This window comes from Notechis scutatus, chromosome 2 (genome assembly GCF_049901735.1).
Source record: "Notechis scutatus isolate UNSWTSFEM ecotype Mainland chromosome 2, rNotScu1.2, whole genome shotgun sequence".
Classification (NCBI taxonomy): Eukaryota; Metazoa; Chordata; class Lepidosauria; order Squamata; family Elapidae; genus Notechis; species Notechis scutatus.
The window spans coordinates 146,448,178-146,467,346 of NC_142010.1; the positions used below are offsets into that span (position 1 = coordinate 146,448,178).

At 40.9% G+C, this 19,169-nt stretch overlaps 1 protein-coding gene across 2 annotated transcripts in view; it reads right to left on the reverse strand.

Moving 5' to 3' along the window:
* RAPGEF3 (Rap guanine nucleotide exchange factor 3) overlaps positions 1 to 5,331 on the reverse strand; it is a 74,012-nt gene extending 68,681 nt beyond the window's left edge. The window contains exons 1-2 of one of the 2 annotated variants that reach the window (XM_087956535.1): positions 4,914 to 5,331; positions 3,882 to 4,097 (exon numbers count right to left, since the gene is read on the reverse strand). In XM_087956535.1, coding sequence (XP_087812661.1) covers positions 3,882 to 4,097; positions 4,914 to 4,919 — 222 coding nt within the window. In that variant the 5' untranslated portion in view covers positions 4,920 to 5,331. Of the gene's footprint in view, positions 1 to 3,881; positions 4,098 to 4,682; positions 4,797 to 4,913 lie in introns of those variants that run through there. The other variant, XM_087956534.1, reaches the window with a different exon arrangement.
* Between the last annotated feature and the right edge of the window lie 13,838 nt (positions 5,332 to 19,169).

Genomic DNA, 19,169 nt, shown 5'->3' on the forward strand with positions numbered 1-19,169 from the left:
CACTTTTTTCAGTGCCATTGTAGCTTTGAATGGTTACTCCACACAAGCAAAGTACCAGCAAAGGAGGGGAAAAAAAACTCCAGAGAAGTTCCTGAGACAGGAAATCTAGTTCTACCAAGAATGTAATAAGGGTTAATGGAGAGGCAGTTTCTATAACCAACACCAGAATGTTTCCTTCCTGCCTTCCTTACAGGATTAGGCCAGTAATTTCTTCTAACAACCGGTTCTCCAAACTGCTTAGTATGTTAACAACCGGTTCTAGCGAATAGGTGCGAACTGGTAGAATCCCACCCTGATGCATGCCCCTTGCCAGCCATTGGGTATCTGCCGCATGCGCAAAGGGAGACGCACTAGCGGGAGACAGAGGCGTGCGGCACAGGGGGATAGCACGTGCATGCAGAGGTGTGTGGTGCGCAGGGGGAGGTCATGCATGCATGCGCAGGGGTGGAGGGGTCACGCACACATTGCATTATGGGTGCAGGCACACATGCACACACACACTTTCAGCATGCAACAACGAAAGAGTTAGCCATCACTGTTATAAGTGATGCCCTTTTACATATTCTATCTGCAAGCTCTCCAGCTCATTCTGGCAACCGGGGGCCAGATCATCTACCCCACGTCTGGCTGAAATCACCAAAGGGAACCCAGTGACAGCCGCGAGTATCATGAAGCCGGTGCCAATAGATCTCCACAGACAAGATCAAAAGCAAGAACTTAGACTACCAAGCCCGACCATGGGAATCCTCTCATTCATCAAAGACTGCTGAGAGTAGTCCTAACCACAAATGGAGCAAAAAAAAAAAAAACACCCTCCAAACCTTGTGCACAGAGGTGCCTCCAATGAGGAAATGTATATTTTCCATTGTGATCAGAAGTTGGGGAAGGTGCCAGATTTCTCCTGCAGAATGTGGATCAGGATCAAGCATTTTGAATTTATTCAGTGTTCTATTATCAGCATCACTGGGCTCCCTATTTGTTTTCCTTCCCAATACAAAGTACTAAGCTACTAGATAATGTACTTCTTGGCTAGGAACCACAGTAACTGAAGGAATACCTGCCCTATAAACATCTTCAGAAACTTTGATCAGAATGCCCTCCCAGGTTGATGGTGACCAGGATGATGACCAATTAGAACAGGGGCGTCAAACTAGCATCATCACGTGACGTATCGGGACTTTTTCCCCCTTCGCTAAACTGGGCAGGGGCGGGGCCAGCACACGATGCATCTGCGCCTGCAGGGCACAAGTTTGACAGCCCTGAACTAGAAGCTGACCTCCTTAGTGGTAGTCCCAATTCTACAGTGTCCACCCCAGAGAAATAACCCCTCCTAGTATTTTATTCCTTATTTGAGGCCAAGCAAAATTATTTTTTATTCATCGAACATTTTGATATACTAAAAGTGCCTTCTAAATCTTACCTGGAGATTTCAATGGGTTACAAACCCACCCACAAGAAAACTTCAACATGCAACATGCAGCTTTTTTGAATTTTTAAAAAAGCTGCAAAAATGTTTTCCTCCATTATTTCCCACTTCAGCTGTGATGGGTATATGTGCGTGCCAAGAGGGAGGGGGAGGGAGGGAGCCAAAGGATGAACAGATACTTTAGAGAATGTTGTTCCTCCCCCACATGTCATCCACATATCTCTGAACATCTTGTAACCTTAAAGCCACAGATCCTGGAGTAGAATATTTGTAAAAAAAATAAAAAAAATCCTCCCACATACTTCCAGTCATCTGAATAAAGAAAGGATGGGAAGGAAAGAGTACTCCTTGTTCAAACTGATAATTTAAATAGCGGAGTATTTATTCACTGGCCACAATATCGTACATGAAAAACTGTGGAAAGAAGCCACCCTATTTACATCTTGATCTTGTGTAAAGGGATAAGCAACTGGATCCAACTCATTATTATACTGGAAATAGAATGATCTCATCACCAGTTAAACTCTGAAGCTTATGCAAGAAAACCATCCCATGTATCAAGGATCAACAAATGGCTTAATCAAAAAGGTTTGGAAAGAGTTGAAACAGCCCTAAAATCGAGGTGGCACTTATCCTTTTTAAAGATACAAGTGGTTGCTTATTTCATCCTGCAAATATGCACTTTTTAACTATGGGTAAGATACCCCTGCATTGCAATTTGCATACAGTATGTATTAGTCAATACATGAATGGTTATGATAATACACTATGGAGAGAACAATTAACATTTATTTATCTTAAATGGTTGTTGTGGGGATTCTCCATGAGTTTGACAGGATAATTTTACAGAATGCATGTTAATAACATTTCAGTGTACTAATCCCCCAAAACAACAGGATGGATATGCAAAGACCCTTCCCAAACAGAATGGCTACAATTCCCATGATCCCTACCCAGCATATAACATTCAAATTCCTGCTCAACTATGAAATTCATTAATCCGGTTCTGGCATATTAAGCCATGCTGCATTTCATCACATGTAGTTGAATGCATTGTTTTTTTCCCTTAGAGCAGCTTGTGGAAGGCCACATTCCCCAAACTGCAAGTGGGACAAAAAATAAAATTGATTTAATTTACTTTGAAGTAAAACCCAATATGGGTTTTAATATAGCTACTTTCCAGTTGTGTATTTAATTATCTTTCTCAATATTACCTAAAACATTTAAAGATCAACAACAACTTTTAAAGATCTCTGGAGGTTTTCAGGGGTGGAGGAAACATGGAGTGCTGCAGCCCGTAAGAGTAGATAATTCTGCCATAAAACAATTTAAAACACTAATGGCTAGAATTGGATATTGCTAAATTGGTTCTTGCTTTTTGCATTTACAGTACTATTCTCTTTCTTCTAACACAGGTAGTTCTCGATTTACAACAGTTCATTTAGTGACCGTTCAAAGTTACAACAGCATTGAAAAAAGTGACTTATGACCATTTTGCACACTTACAATCGTTGCAGCCTCCCCATGGTCACCTGATCGAAGTTCAGATGCTTGGCAACCGATCCATATTTATAAAGGTTACAGTATCCTGGGATCATGTGATCACCTTTTGCAACCTTTTGGGAAGCAAAGCCAGATTCACTTAACAACCATGTTACCAATGTAACTGCAGTGATTCACTTAACAACTGCGGGAAGAAAAGTCTTAAAACGGAGCACAACACACTTCCAATGTATCACTTAGCAACAGAAACTTTGGGCTCAATCGTGGTCGTAAGTTGAGGACTGCCTGTCTGATGTTCTGAGGATCGACTCAAGTAACCCTGAACTCATTGGGAGCAGGCAGGTTTTCACCATAAGGGATAAACAAGACCCATGCGTGGGACAACTTTAGCCACTCGCTCAATAGCATCATTCTTAGAAAGCAAAAATAAACAAACAGAACCACCAACACATTTCTGTTAAGAACAGCAATGTTAAAAAATAAGCGGGTGGGAATCAACCACAGACCCCTCCTGACAACAGAAAAGATCTAAGGGACATGATATAAACTTTCTCAGGACACACAAGGAATATTTGTTACGCCTGTGCTAAAATAAAACGCACACTCAGATTCTGGTGATGTAAAAGAGATTTCACATCCTGCTTGAAAGCGAAAGCACGCTGGTCCCTTCGCCCTGCTCATGTCAGCACTCTGCTGCCACTCTGACTCACAGGCACAATATTAAATGAATGGTTTTTTTTCTTAACCGCACCAATATTGGGAGGGGAACGCTCCTTGAGACTACATGGACATATACATCACGTTTTTCTTCGAGTTGCAATCCTTGGGTCTCCAAGGGGTCTCCTTTCCAGGACCAAGCGTGCTAGCCTCAGAGCCTAGAGAATTCGGCCAAACAGCTCCCATAAAATAGGACCAACCCAATTGTCTACAACGACCAAGCATTTTTACTTACCCATCGGATACCCTGGATCCTTGGGGCGTTGGTCATCTGCCCCTCCAGCTGGATCCGATAGCTGCAGCTGCGGAACAAGTGCATTTTTTTCCAAAGCTCGTAGAGGAGGTTTCTTTCAGGGGTCGAATCCATGAGTCCCGTGGAGAACTGGGACAAGTCTGCAACCTCACCGGGTGGAAGTTCGACATTCCACCTTCCCTGCCCAGTCCAGGCCAACTTTGGGAACAAGAAAAAATAGCTTTAAAAAAAAAAACCCACAGGAACGATTCCTTTTCCCCATCCTGTCAGCCTTGGATATTGTTCTTTAAAGAGCAGTGTTATTATCACAAGTATACAGGTGGTCCTCGACTTACGACCACAACTGATCCCAGAATTTATTTTGCTAAGTGAGAAATTGGTTTAAGTGAGTTTTGCCCCATTTTGCAAATTTTTCCTGCCACATTTGTTAAATGAATCACTGCAGTTGTTAAATAAGTAATACGGTTGTTAAGTGAATCTGGCTTCCCCATTGACTTTGCTTGTCAGAAAGGTGCAAAAGGGGATCACATCACCAGATAGATAGATAGATAGATAGATAGATAGAGAGAGAGAGAGAGAGACAGACATAGATAGATAGAGATATATAGATAGAAGATATATAGATGTATAGTATTTTATTGCACTTTAGAGCAGTCAAAGCTTTTTACTTCTGTGATTTCAGCAATGAATGCCACAACATTCATTGAAGGAGGGAGGAAAAGAGCTCAGGAGAAGAATGGTTTGCCTGAAATCCATGTTCTGATATTAAACAAGAGATCTGACCTGAAAATCTGATCCGATCACGGTTGCTTTGAGAACACTCCTTTTCCTTTTCATTCCCATCTGGTATTTTCTTCTACCAATTTTTGAAGCGTTGGACGACCAGGTGCCACAAGTTCTTTATCCCCTCTTTTCTCTTACAGCAGGTTTAACAACCCCGCCCCTTTAAATCCGGGCGTGGGGACCGCAGCAAGCAGGAATTTTCCTCCTCCCCAGAAGGTGACCCACGCTTACCTTCATGTCCGGTGCCTGGTCCTCATTGAGGATTCTGGGCGCAGCGGAGCCCGCAGCCTTCGGAGGTCACACGCGATGCTGTTAGGATAGCAGCGAAAGGGGATCATGGAACGGTTGGTGGGGAATCGTAACAAAGCGCACGAGCGCGAGATCTCTTTTAGTTTGAAGTTGCGACCCGGTCGATGCGTGCTCCTTGCAAAAAAAAAAAAAAAAATGTTTCGCCGGCACGCCCGGAAGCCACCAGGATCTTCTCGCTCTTGCTTTCCTCCTCTCTCGCTCTCTCACAAACACACAAACACATATACACACACAGAGAGAGGGGGGGGGAAGGAGCGCGCGCGTACGTCCCTTGCTTTCGCACCTTCCCTCTTCTGGAGCCGCGGGACGGGAGCAAAAGCAGGAAAAGCGCCGCCAAGGCTGCCGCCAGGAGAGCCCTTGGCCCCGAGCCCAGAAGCATTCAGCTGGAAAAGCCCGGGAGCAACTTCCCTCAGTCCCACCCCACCCTCCCCCGGAACCTGGAAACGGGCGGGCAGCGACGTTTTCTGGTAGAGCGAGTCCTGAGCTCAAAGCGGCCGCCGGCTTAGGGCCCCCCCTGAAAGCGCTGCCAGGAGTCACACTTAAGCCGCCGCCCCACCGCCCCCCGCCGCCGTGGAGAAGGCCACGGGCGCTCAGAAACCAGACCTGCCTCGCTTCTTCGAGCCTGTCGCCGCCAGAGTGGGCTAGAAAAGCCACCGGCGATTCTACACACGGATTTTCTCGTTTCTCTGGTTTGGGGTCCGACTTCTAGCCTGACTTTTCCTCTCAAGAGCTCCGTTGTACACCCGCAATCTTCACCTTGGGAGGTTGCTGGGGTGAGGGCGGCGGCGGGGCTTCTATGACTGAGGGAGGCTTGAACTTGGGTCTCCTCGGTTCTATGCGACATTGGAAGCAGTATACACACACCACCCTGGCTCTTCCTTTTTCCGTCCGGTTCTTTACAATTGTCTTGCTGTTTGTACTGGATTGTCCTTTTTCTTCCAAACATGCTGTGCCTTGTACCTTTAGAGCAGGGGGTCTTCAAACTTGACAGATTTAAGACTTGTGGACTTCAACTCCCAGAATTCCTCCTCCAGTCATGTTAGCTCAGGAATTCTGGGAGTTGAAGTCCACAAGTCTTAAAGCTGTCAAGTTTGAAGACCCTTGCCTTAGAGCAGGGGTCTCCAACCGGGGCCACTTTAAAGCCTGGCGGACTTCAACTCCCAGAATTCCTCAGCCAGCAGCTGGTTGGGGAATTCTGGGAGTTGAAGTCCGCCAGGCTTAAAGTGGCCAAGGTTGGAGACCCCTGCTTTAGAGCAACCTGTAAGACGGGCTGATTCTATGGAGGGCATTGAGCAACCCTGGGCCACAGGATGGCAGTAGCCCCCCCTTTTTTTTAACCCTTCCCAATCACAGTGCTGTTTGCGGTGGGATAGCATCTTGGTTAATTCCCCTCATTGTGGTTTACATCTTAAAACTCAGGAAAACATGGCTTATTCAAACAGCTATAGCACAAAGAACATGCATAAACTAATACGCTCAACGAGCTGTACAATAACAATTCTAAACATCTGATTGACTGGGCAACAAATCATAATATATGAGAACCAGTTTTAAGGTCATGGCTCAGGGATCAGACTAGAAACCTGGAGGTTGTGACTTCTAGACCCACTTTGAAGCCAGCTGGGTGACCTTGACTCAATCATTCTCTCTCAGATCTAGCAAACGGGGAATGGCACACCAGGATTTGGAAATCTTGCCCAGAAAATTACAGAAACCTGTCCAGGCAGTCACCAGGAGTCTACACTGACGCAAGGCACAAAAATAATTAAGAATAATAGAACTGTGGTTTGTTCTAAACTGATTTCATTGAGGCTGCATCAGGGTTGTGTTTGACCTGGGGGCAGAGGTGATATTCAACAAGTTCTGACCAGTTCTGGAAAACTGGTAGCGGAAATTTTGAGTAGTTCAGAGAACCAGTAAATGCCACCTCTGACTGGAGATTTTACATTATCCTTCCCCTGCCACACCCACCAAGCCAAACCCACAGAACCAGTAGTAAAAAAAATTGAAACCCACCACTGCCTGGGGGGTGAGTAGGTGTGGCCAGGGTAGGCATGGCCAGTTTGACATTGATGTAGGTCAGGGGTGCCTGTGGTGGCCTCAATGCTCTGCCAGCGACAACGGGCTGCCAAGCTCTATTTCTGGCTATGACGGCCTCCTGCAAAACCTTCTGCCAGTGAAAACGGAGCTCAGGAGGGCTGCATGTGGCCGTTTTCACCGGCAAAGGCACTGAAGCATGGTCCTTCGCTGTTTCTAGGGCGGCCCTGTGGCTGTGGGCCAGATCTAAGCACCCTGCGGGCCAGATTTGGCCCGTGGGCCTTGAGTTTGACAATCCTAAACCGAAAGCTGCGATGGTTTTTCTATTGCACGCTGCAGTAAAGAAAGCCAGTTTTGTGTAGTGGTGAGAGCATCAGGCTAGAAACTGTGAGTTCCGGTTTTGTCATAGGCATGAAGCCCACTGGGTGACTTTCAGCCAGTCACTTTCTCTCGGTCCTGGGATGCAGGTTATGGCAAGGCACTTCTCATCCAAAGCACAGCTAAGGTACTTGTGTCAACTGACCTACATTATCTTTGTAATCACATGTTTAAAAAATGTTTATATTTTCCCTAGCTAATAATAAATACAGCCCAATAAACATAAATACAGGAGCACGTGGCTCCTTTTTTTTTTCCGGACTAATGGTGCTACACGACTGATTTAGCTGGAGGCTTTCTTCCTTATCTGATCAAAGAATCTACAGTTTACTACATTTTGCAGAGTTGGTTTGCAGGAGTTTATCCAGGGAAATTCAGCAAGCATGTAACAGATCAATGTTAGATTCAGTGGACATACTATTTAAAGAAGGAATCTGAAGATTGGAGTATTAGTGGAGGAAATGCAAAAGATAATAAGTGAATTAGAATTCATGAGCCCCTAAAATTTATGCCCACTGAAGTGCCACATGTGATTAAACAAATCTAAAACAATGAATATACATTTTTTCTTGGTTTTCATAACACTTTTGGAATATTTTATTAAGATAGACTTGGTATGATTTTATGATTTGTTATAAAATAAAGTAACTAAATTACAGTTATCTCGCTTAAGTATGAATTAGTAAAATTATAGTCAAATGATTGTTTAATAATGATATTAGGATATATAATTGTTGATCGATAATATGAGTTATTATGTAACATAATTATTATGATGACTGTGAAATGGATGCACAAAAAGGAGTGGTAAACCAACCGATACACTGTCTGTAAATATATGAAGAATGATGATGTTTTTTATGTTATGTTTTATGTTTTATGTGTTTTTGTTTGTCGTTAAAATCAATAGAAACTTTTATTATAAAAAAAAAATCAAAAACAATGGGAATTCAATGCAATTCCAGTGTTGACATCTAAGGCTTAGATTGCACAACATATAATGGTGTGATTTGGTATACTGTGACTTCCTCAACTGAAAGATAGGTTAAGATGCAGTTATACAGAAGCATCATTGTTACCAATGGTTATTTGCTAATGAATTTAACTTAGCAGCCAATTTACAATCTCTCAGGGATTGTAAAAATCAGAAATAGGAGCAGTTACAAAATGGACTTGCCTCGGCACATTATGTTCACTTCCTTAACGCAGGAAATAAATTATCTTCCATCAAATTCAGTCGTTATAATCCCCATTTAAATCAACAGGGTGGATTGCAAACCTTATTAAGTTTGGTTGTTAAGTTGAAACTAGAGTCACATGAGCACATAAAGGAGTCACCCAACCGAACCAGTCCTGCTATAAAATGCCACCACCTTACAATCAAATCACCCATTGAAATGATGTGATGCCAGCCACAAATCACGGGATTTAATGATCATGTGCAGCCCTAAACCGACTGATCGGTAAGGTAAATACTCAAGCATCAGGTTTCATAACAAAAGGAGAGCTACCATTTAGTCCGATTTCCTGCCAGTTTCTTACCGTCATGAATGAGATGGGACATGTAGATTAGACAATTATTACAAGGTTGGCTCCAACACTGATAAAATCTTGGCTGTCAGCTGTATTCAGCTGCTGCAAGGAAGAGGGCAAAGAAAGATGCACATGCTGCCTTCTAAGCATTGGGATTTTGCCTCTTTGAACTTGTATTCCTCCTTTCCAGGGCTTGCATGGTTTATTATTATTTCAAGGGTAGCACTTTCTATTATTAAAAGTTTTTACTTGATCGGTTTCATTACAAACTAGATTATACCCTTTCCTGAGCCCTTGTTAGGCATACCTAACACACTAAGCCGTATAGCATGGCATACAAATCACAGTGACTGACTTTGTACAAAACACTAAGCTGATACCAAACAAACTATATTATCGATTCACCCAGTATGTTGGTTGTAAATAAATATAAATAGATGACGAATATTTAGCAGCCTGGGTGATCTAACAAAGGGAACATGAAAAAATACTCAGTCCAGCTATTCTCCTTCTGCCTGGTCCTGGCTCTCAGGAGAAGGAAGACAAAATTATTTTCCATTATCTGTTCCCTGTTTTTTTTTAAACTGGAGATGTCCATGAACTGAATTTCAGATGTTCCACATGCAACGCAGATGCTTCCATTAGAACTGTGGTCCTTCCCCTGGCATTCTTTCCAAAAGCATTTCCCTGATCCCTATTATATTTGATTCTCTTTCCCTTTATCTCTTCTAGTACAATAGCTTATTATGATGCTGGCTTAGTCACTCTTTGAGAACAACTCCAGCTATAACTTTTCCACTAAGTGCCAAATCCTTATCAGTAGAATGCCAGACTCTTGCATAAGGTTCAGTCTTGGAATAAAAGCAGCACTTAATTATATAAGACCTATTAATTTGCAAGGAGGGGGAAAGGGGGAAGACATGTTTAGAATATCATCAAGTACAGTAAGGTAAAAGCAGTATTTAATTTTTAAAAGAGATCAGAAACATTTCTAGTACAACCTTACTGCATGTCTAAAGGAAGCTTCTGAAACGTTAAAGGAACTAGACCTGAGAATTAAAACATGAATGAAATAATTTGATTGGTAATTGTTTATAGAAGGGCCCGGTGATAAGATTTATACATCACCCTATCCTAAGTCATAAATCCTTGGGAGAAATCACAGTACAAACCTGCTAAACTAAGTCCAACAAACTACTGACTTATAGTATGAGCCCAGCTAGCAAACCTGAGCAGTAAACATCTGAACCATCAATAGACAGCAGCAAAGAAATGCTTTATTACTATCTAGCAGCTCAGACCTGGTGGTTTTAGGCCAAGGTGCTAAAAGTCCAGGTGATGTTCATGAAGACCCTAGGTTTCAACTGTCCCAGGTAGGGCTGGAAGAAATATATTTCATGAAACCTTTTAGGATTGTTGTTGTCAACTAAGGCAGCAATATTGAGCTGGCACTCAAAGCCTCTGATACAAGGGGGTGTTGCCCCTTTGTCAAGCAGGAGCACTCCAATCACATTAACATTGGTAAATTGTTGGCAGAAAAGTGCTGCAAAGATAAGCAGGTGTACAATGTAAATGCCAGTGTGTTCACAGCAAGAAAATTGGGGCTGAGCCACCTGATGGATTTATCAACAGCAGATTGCTGGCGCTAGAGGTCCTAAGTGCCCAATGGTGGATGGATTGAACATATGTTTAGGTGGAGAGACCCGAAGGTTTCCAAACATCAAATCTGTTCAATGTCACAAACTTTGGGAGTGCCAGCTGTAAATTTTATCAAACTAATTTTTTTTAACAAGGAACTTGGCGAGTCTCTAATTTCACAGGGGGTTCACAAACTCCCTCCAATTCAGCCCTGCTATAATGGGAATAGATAACCACATTTAAAATCAACCTAACTCAGATTTTAGGATTGTGCAAAATCTTCATAATAATTGTTCTACCATTGCAGATACATTTTGAGCTGAAAACAGCTCCTCTTTCAAGCTCGAAATGCCGACTAGAGCAAATTGAAAAACAGCTTGTTTTGAACTCAATCCACTTTTTATTCTCACAGCAGGGGATTTGAAGGAATGTTGAAAATGTTGTGTGAAGCATTTACATTTATAAACACAAATGTAAATGTTTCTGTGGTATCTTTTAATGTTGTAGGCACTCCAAAATGTTAGGGAGTTAGGCAGTCTTCTCAATTCGATAAAACAAATTGTTTGGTGCGCCCCCGTTGGGCACAAGTTCTAGTCTGAAGGAACATGGATTGCACCTTTGGTCAGGTTTCTCCTTAGCTGACCTTTAAGGTAAAGGTAAAGGTTCCCCTCGCACATACATGCGAGTCGCTTCTGGCTCTAGGGGACGTTGCTCATCTCCGTTACAAAGCCAAAAAGCCAGCACTGTCCGAAGACCTTTCCATGGTCATGTGACCAGCATGACTAAACGCCAAAGGTGCACAGAACGCTGCTACCTTCCACCAAAGTGGTCCCTATTTTTCTACTTGCATTTTTACATGCTTTTGAACTGCTAGGTTGGCAGAAGCTGGGACAAGTAACGGGAGCTCACTCTGTTACGTGGTGCTAGGGATTCGAACTGTCGAACTGCCAACCTTTCTGATTGACAAGCCACCACATCCTAGATAATCTTTAAGGAGGTTTAAAAACCAAAGGAAGCTCCCATCAGTAATTAGGCAGGAGGGAATGTAAACACTCTATGCAATTCCAGGACCACCATTGCTACTTGCTGCTAGGATCTTTCCTTCTAAGGAGTATTTGTACTCCTGAGAACAAGGTCAGTAGTTGTAGGGGATGTTGGTGTCCTCTGGGACTATCTAAGGACACCACATAGCTGATCTTAATAGGACTGAAGAAACATTCAGAACTGCTGTGTAAAGTACCTTGTTTTCCTTTCCCTGCCCCATCTGTTCCTTTGTTTTCTTTCTTCCTTGTGTATTTTCAGAAACTGTTTATTATTATAGAAGCTGCTCTGGGAGCTATTTAGATGGAAACCAGGGTATGATTCCAACGAAGCATGCTATAGATAGGGATGAACTTATAGAACTCTAGGGGTCCTTGAACTACCCCAATGCAGATGAAACTGTTGGGAATTTGCATCTGGAGGGCTGCTGGTTGTCCAGCCTTGTTATAGATGCAATTGATAGCATCAGCCTTAGAAACCCCATCTTAAGGGACCTAAAAGAAGGAGACCAAGAGTGAATGTGCCACTTCTCATCCAGTGAACAAATTCTTTGCTTTTCCACCAACTGTTGAAAGCACGTTAGAGGCTCAACATAAAACCCCAAAGCTATTCCTGATGTAGGGACAACACTGGCCATTTTAACCTTATTATTCAGATTAAAAAGAAAAAAAGGTTTCTGAATTTTCCAGGCCAGAACAATTGGGGAGAGATACTGTTGGAGACAAGTTCTTTTCGCTTAGCACAACAGCCACAACAAAGGCCAAATAATGAGTCAAGCGAGAACCCAAACTTACCTTTAAAAGAGATTATGATGGCATTGGGCTGCCTGTAGCTTGCAGAGAATGGGTGTACGTGCTATCCCCAGCGTGAGTGGTGCAATCAGTCTAATCTCTTCCTTTTAAAGGCTGGCCTCCTTTCTTTGAGAGTGTGAAAGGAGTGGAGGGTGGGGGGCTCAAAGAAACAGAGGGTCCTGAAGAAGCTTCAGATTTCACAAAGGGGAGGGAGAAGAAAGTCAAGCCTGAGAAGCTGCTCCTTTTCAATAGGAGAGGTGAGGGGGGAGGGGTGACCTCCATGAAAGTCACCTTTGCTAACCAAGAGCTGAGTTCATCAGCTGCACAAAGCATCACCTAGTCGGAGCTCAACTCAGGTGGATTAAATGCTTTTCTTTGCTCAGATCTCTCTCTCTCTCTCTCTCTCTCTCTCTCTCTCTCTCTCTCCTCTAGTTCAGTTTTTACATTCTGGGCGTGTGTTTGTGTATGTAATACACACACCCAGAATGCCAAAAACAAACTACAGGACCAAACATTTATGAAATGCAAAAGCCACAGCAAACGTGTGGACTTAGCTTTACAATGAATGCAGGATAAGAACAGAATAGCTCATATGCCCCAAGTACACCCACATGTAATATGGCACCACCTTTCTAGCTATCTATTCCAGGATAATATCTGAAGTGAAAATGAAATCCATAGATTGTATTAGTTACATTTATAGCAGTGGTGGGATTCAAAAAAATTTTACTACCATTTCTGTGGGCGTGGGTTGGTGGGCATGGCAGGGGAAGGATGCTGTAAAATCTCCAGTCAGAGGTGGTATTTGCCAGTTCTCCCAATTACTCAAAATTTCCGCTACCAGTTCTCCAGAACTGGTCAGAACCTGCTGAATACCACCACTGGTTTATAGGTTATGCTAGGCCATGATTAATTTAACCATAGTTTTGTTGAATAAGCCACAAGAGGCTGAATACATACCCCATACTACGCTATAGATCACTCAACCATATTTGGATAATAGGGCCTGAATCTAATTTTTACAATTCAAAATAATAAAAGACCTGGTTTACCAAAACACAGTCCTGAACTGTGTCTTCGAAAAGAATGCTGGCTGGGTTTACAAGACACCTTGGATAAAAAGAAAAGTACTTTCGCTCTTAATACCAGCTGGTAGCAAACTGCAAGTGCCACCTGTTTTCTTTCTAAATCGTCATGCAAGTGGACAAGTTTAAGAACTATACTGTCTGTGAAGAGACAGTAATGAATACTGTGGACAGTTTGTACTCCTGCTGTTTATATATATTTTTTCTACTATTCTGGGGATTGTGGAAAATTAGGATAGATGGGGTAGAACTTGTATATGGAGTTGTAAACTGTGGGTAGTGAATTGCTTTGAGAATACTGTACAGTATTTGAGAATATCATATATAGTATTTGAGATTACTGAGAAGATGCTTGTTTGATGGTCTTTTAAAGCACAAAACACATAGGAGCATGTATGGCTCCAGACAGAACTGGTTAGTGTGTGGTTCTCACCATCCATTCTGATCCTTGGTCTTTGTGCAAGGCAGTTGGTGCATTACATTTATTAGGCTTGGCCTTTGACAAAGTTGAGTTAATCTCAGAGCTAACCCTATTGTAAACTATTTCACAAGATATCTAAAAGGCAGGCTAAATTCAGGTGGATTAATGCTTTCTTTGACTTATGGGCTAGTACTATATCTCTGCCTTTCACCTGGCATCCTTGCAACAATTCTGGCTGCAGGGTAAAGGCCGCCTCTGTTTTCCCTTAATCTGCCCGAAATAACACTACTGAAACAATTATCTTCAGGCTAAAGCCCTTGCATTAAATCACTTCTAGCTTATTTATTTATTCATATCCTGCATTTATTATATTCTGTAAATAATTCAAGGTGGTAACATACCTAATATTCCTCCTATTTTCCCCACAACAATAACCCTGTGAGATGGGTTGGGCTGCAAGAGAGTGATTGCCACCAAATCCCCCACCTGGTCTGCATGCCTGAAAGAGGACTAGAATTCACTCTCTCCTGGTTTCTAGCCTGGTATCTTAACCAATAGATCACGAATGTCCAATCTTGGCAACTTTAAGACCTGCAAGGGGATTCTGGGAGTTGAAGTCCACAAGTCTTAAAGATGCCAAGGTTGGACACCCCTCCTCTAGACTAAACTGACTCTTATCTTATGTTGATGGTAGCTTTCACTCACCAGATTTTCAACCACATCATTGAATTTTTATTTTAACATCTGTACTGTTTTGGAATGAAACTTATAACAGTTGCCCTTTTCTTTGGGACAGTTGGGAGAGCAGCATGTAACTTCTTTGAAATTTTGGAAACTTTTAGGGTCTAGATATACAGTATTATGCTGGGACATTTGTTTTCTGTTTTGAAAGCTGCTAGACGTAGGTAATTAATAGATAAGTAGTTACATTTTGATCCCAATCACATGAGAAACAGATGTTACCACATTACTTGAATATGAAAATTGTGGGTTAGATGTTTTATTGCAACGCTCTTGTTAAACAAAGGGTTGGTACTGTAAATCAGTTGATTGCCAATATTTCAGGTTTTTGAAATATTGTATTTTGAATTTGCTGTGCTTATAATATGTGCTTGGCATTGTATGCAATTGAAATGTGTATTAACTAACCAGCATGGCCCCAATGATTGCCTGCAATTGTACCTTCTTTAAGAGATGCTGCACTGGAACAAAAACAATTCAATTTTATAAGGCTCTACAAAGAGAAATTGAAGTCACACATAGTTATGTAGTTGGACTATGTACTAAAAAGTATGAGTATCCAGTTTTAAATAATGGATCATAATGTTATAAAATGAGAAATGAAATTAATTCACTATAAATTATTTTGTGTTTACTGGAACCCCTCAAAGAATGCTTTTAAAAGGATGAATATTAGATATCCAATATAAGAAATGTTAAGGTTCTTTAACTGATTTGTCAGTAAATTAGACAGAGACTTGTCCAAACAGTCTATGAGAATTGGATACAATTGGAAAAAAAACAACTATATAATATTTAACTTTTTCACAGAATATGGGATGGAAAAAGTGCAGTGAAATTATTTACCGTCATGCCCTGAAGATGCAGTCACAAGTACTGTAGATTTAACAGATTAACAGAGTTGGAAGGAACCTTGTAGCCATCTAGTCCAACCCCTACCCAAACTATATAGGATGCTGGAGTTTTTTGCATTCTTCAAAAATTCCCACATCTTTTTGCTCCCCTTTTTTTGTTTTGTTCATCAAGATACAGTACTCGTCTGCTTCCCCTTGAAAGACTTTTTAGTACTTCCTTTCCCAGGCCTAACAATTGTTAGGGTTTGGGGATTAACCCCTAGCAGAGTATTGCAGCAGTAGTCAAGCCAGGAAGGGCCCCAGAGTATACACACACTGAACACAAACACTGTTTATAGTTTAAATAGTTTTTAATCCATTTAGAGTTTAAAGCATTGTCATTCAGTCCATTAGTCATTCACAGTATTTCCATCCAGTAAGACTCACTAGTATAGTCCAAGTTAAGAGTCCTTGCAATATCTTTATCAGCCGATAAAGATATCTTCTCCTCCTCCGGTGCCTCTCCAGAGGAACAAACGCTGGATATTCAGCAAGAAGTTCAAACAGTAGAACAGTAGAATTACGCAGTAAATCAGCAAACAGTAGCAAACAAAAACAGTTCAGTCACAGGCACTCACAATTAGTAGCAGTAAGACACAGTTAGTCGCAGTAAGCTTTCCAGCTTCTAATGCTTCCTTATATTGTAACTTCTAACCGCACCCTTAATCGGCTAATTGCCTGCAACATTGTGCTTAAAGTGATAAGCACTTAAACCATGATATCTAAGTTTTATATATTTATTCACCCAAACCATATTTGGTATCAATGTTATACCTAACATACTCCCCTTTTGGGTGAAATAAATATATAATACCTTACAATCTAATCCCATATTTTTCACAACTCTCCTGGTGCTTACTGGCACCTTGGGCTTTAGTAAAATTATCAGCTAAATTGTCCTCCGACATACAGTACTCTAGCTGAATCATCTTACTTCTTACAGATTGTCTCACGTTTAGGTATCTTAGATCTGTATGTTTGCTCCTTGTTTTTACTGCAATATTTGTGGCCATTTGAATTGCTGCCTGATTATCTTCATGTATAATTATAGGATAATCCACAGTTATACCTATATCAATTAACATTTGTTTATACATTATTAATTCTGTACATAACAATGATAAACAGGAGAATTCTGCCTCCATAGTAGACAAACTTATATGCTATTGTCTTATTGACTTCCAGCCTATTAATGTCTTACCCAGCATTATGGCTGTTCCTGAAGTCGACTTTCTAGTGTCTCTTTCTGATGCAAAGCTAGCATCTGCATAAGCACTCAGAATTAAATCACCCTTTGGTTCTAAATACAATGAATAATTCATTGTCTTTTTAAGATATCTTAATATCCTCTTAGCTGCTATCCAGTGTCTTTCACACGGTGCAGAATTGAATCTAGCCAACTGATTCACGAGTACGATATATCTGGTCTAGACCAATTGCTAATATAACTCAAACTACCAATTAAAGATTGATAAATCACCTTATCAAACTCCGGCTTTGTTCATCAGTGTTGCTAAACTCCTGACTCATTGGAGTCTTAGCTGGCTTACAAAGCTCCATCTTGTAATCTTTTAGCAATTTGCTTATCTTATCTTCCTGAGATATCTTAAAACCTTTCCGTGTTTTCTTTATATTCAAACCGAGATACTTCTTTATCTCCCCTAATTGCTTGATCTTTATTCTCTTTCCTAATGATGCTATTATTTTATTTGCTTCATCATTAGTTTCAGTAATCAATGCAATGTCATCTGTGAATAGTAATAATAATGATACTTTCCCATTTGTCTCCTCTTAAACAGACATGGATCGCTAAACCAGCTTTAAATCCTATATTGTCTAGTTCCTTTACAATATACTGGTTCCATTCATAGCCTGATTGTTTAAGACCATAGAGGCTTTTCTTTAACAACCAACAATCATTATTATTCTTATTTTCACTTTTAATACCAACAGGTTTTTTCATGTAAATAGTATGTTTTAATGGGCGTGCAAGTAAGCAGTTTCCACATCTAGATGGTTAACTATATAGTTTTTACTAGCTGCCCACACTAAAGCTGCCCTCAAGGTTGCTGCCTTAAGACTAGGTGCAAACACCTCATCGTAATCATTTGCATTCTGCCTAAAACCTTGGGCTACTAACCTTGCCTTATGGATTAAATTACCATCTTTATCTATTTTTACCTTAAAAATCCATTTGCAGCCAATGGATTTCTTACCTACAGGTAATTTGGCATTTTCATACACTTTCATATCTCTTAATGAATTCAGTTCCTTATTCATTGCTGCATACCATCTTTCTTTTTCCTTATTAGGATACTTTTTAATTTCTTCTACAGAATTAGGAACTTGATTAATCTGGCACACTGTGTTGCCTGGTACCTATCAGGCAGTCTAGATACACGTGTAGTTCTTCTGGGAATTACAGGGCTTACAGGAGGACTTTCTTGAACTACTACCTGTTCATCTTCCTCATCCTGTTCAGCTATTGAATCTGTTTCTTCCTTTATGGGCACTATTTCATCCTGTATTTGTTTCTTTACTTTATTTTTAAAGTTACAGGGATAACTAATGGGATTTCTATAGGATTCAATAATTACATCTTTATTGGCATCCTGTTCTAATTTCTCCCATCCTTCATGTTCTAGAAATTGGGCACTTGCACTACATAACACTTTAGATGTGCCTTTCTCCCAAAATCTATATGCCCTATGGTTTGCCTGATAACCAACGAAGAAAAATCTTTTATCTCTATGTTGCCCTTTTTTTCTGAGTTGTGCAGGAATATGCACCCATGCTGGTGCACCAAATGTGTGCAGGTAACTTAGGTCAGGTTTCCTGCCATGCCACCTGGTGAATGGTATTTCACCTGTTGTTGTATTAACAACGTTGCTCAATATGTTATTAGCACACATTGTAGCCTCCCCCACAAAGAATCAGGTAACCCAGAATCATTTAACATTGTTCTAACCATTGCCTGTAGTGTTTGGCCTCTTCTTTCAATAAAAGCGTTATGTTCTGGCCTGTATGGAGCAGACTTCTTATGCTCTATTCCAGCTACCTTAAGTCTGTTCTGGAATTTGTTATTAATAAATTCCGTACCATTATCTGTCACCAGGGTTATCAGTTGCCGTTTAGACTTTCTTTCAGCAAACTTAAGCCAATTGAAAAATGTTGATATGTTTCAGTTTTGCTTTTCATTAAATAGCAAAACCCATATCTAGAATAATGGTCCATAATGCTCAGTATATATCTAGCACCCCCATACTGGGTTTCTTTGGACCTATGATGTCTGCAAATACCACTTCTAAAGGTTCTTTTGTTTTGAAACCATTTAGCCTATTTGCAGGCAATACTTTGCTCTTATCTTCACAGCAAACATTACAACGCAAATATTTATCACAAGGTTTTAACCTTATTCCTTCAGATAACTCAACTGTACGTTTTAGCATTTTAAAATTTACATGCCCCAAACGCCTATGCAATAAATGGATACATTCATTATGAGGTTTTATATTATTAAATACAGTATGAGCCTCCCTTTCTTACTATTATCTAATACATATAATGTTCCATTTAAAGCTGCAGTTACCCTTTTGTTATCTTTTTCAATTATGCAATTA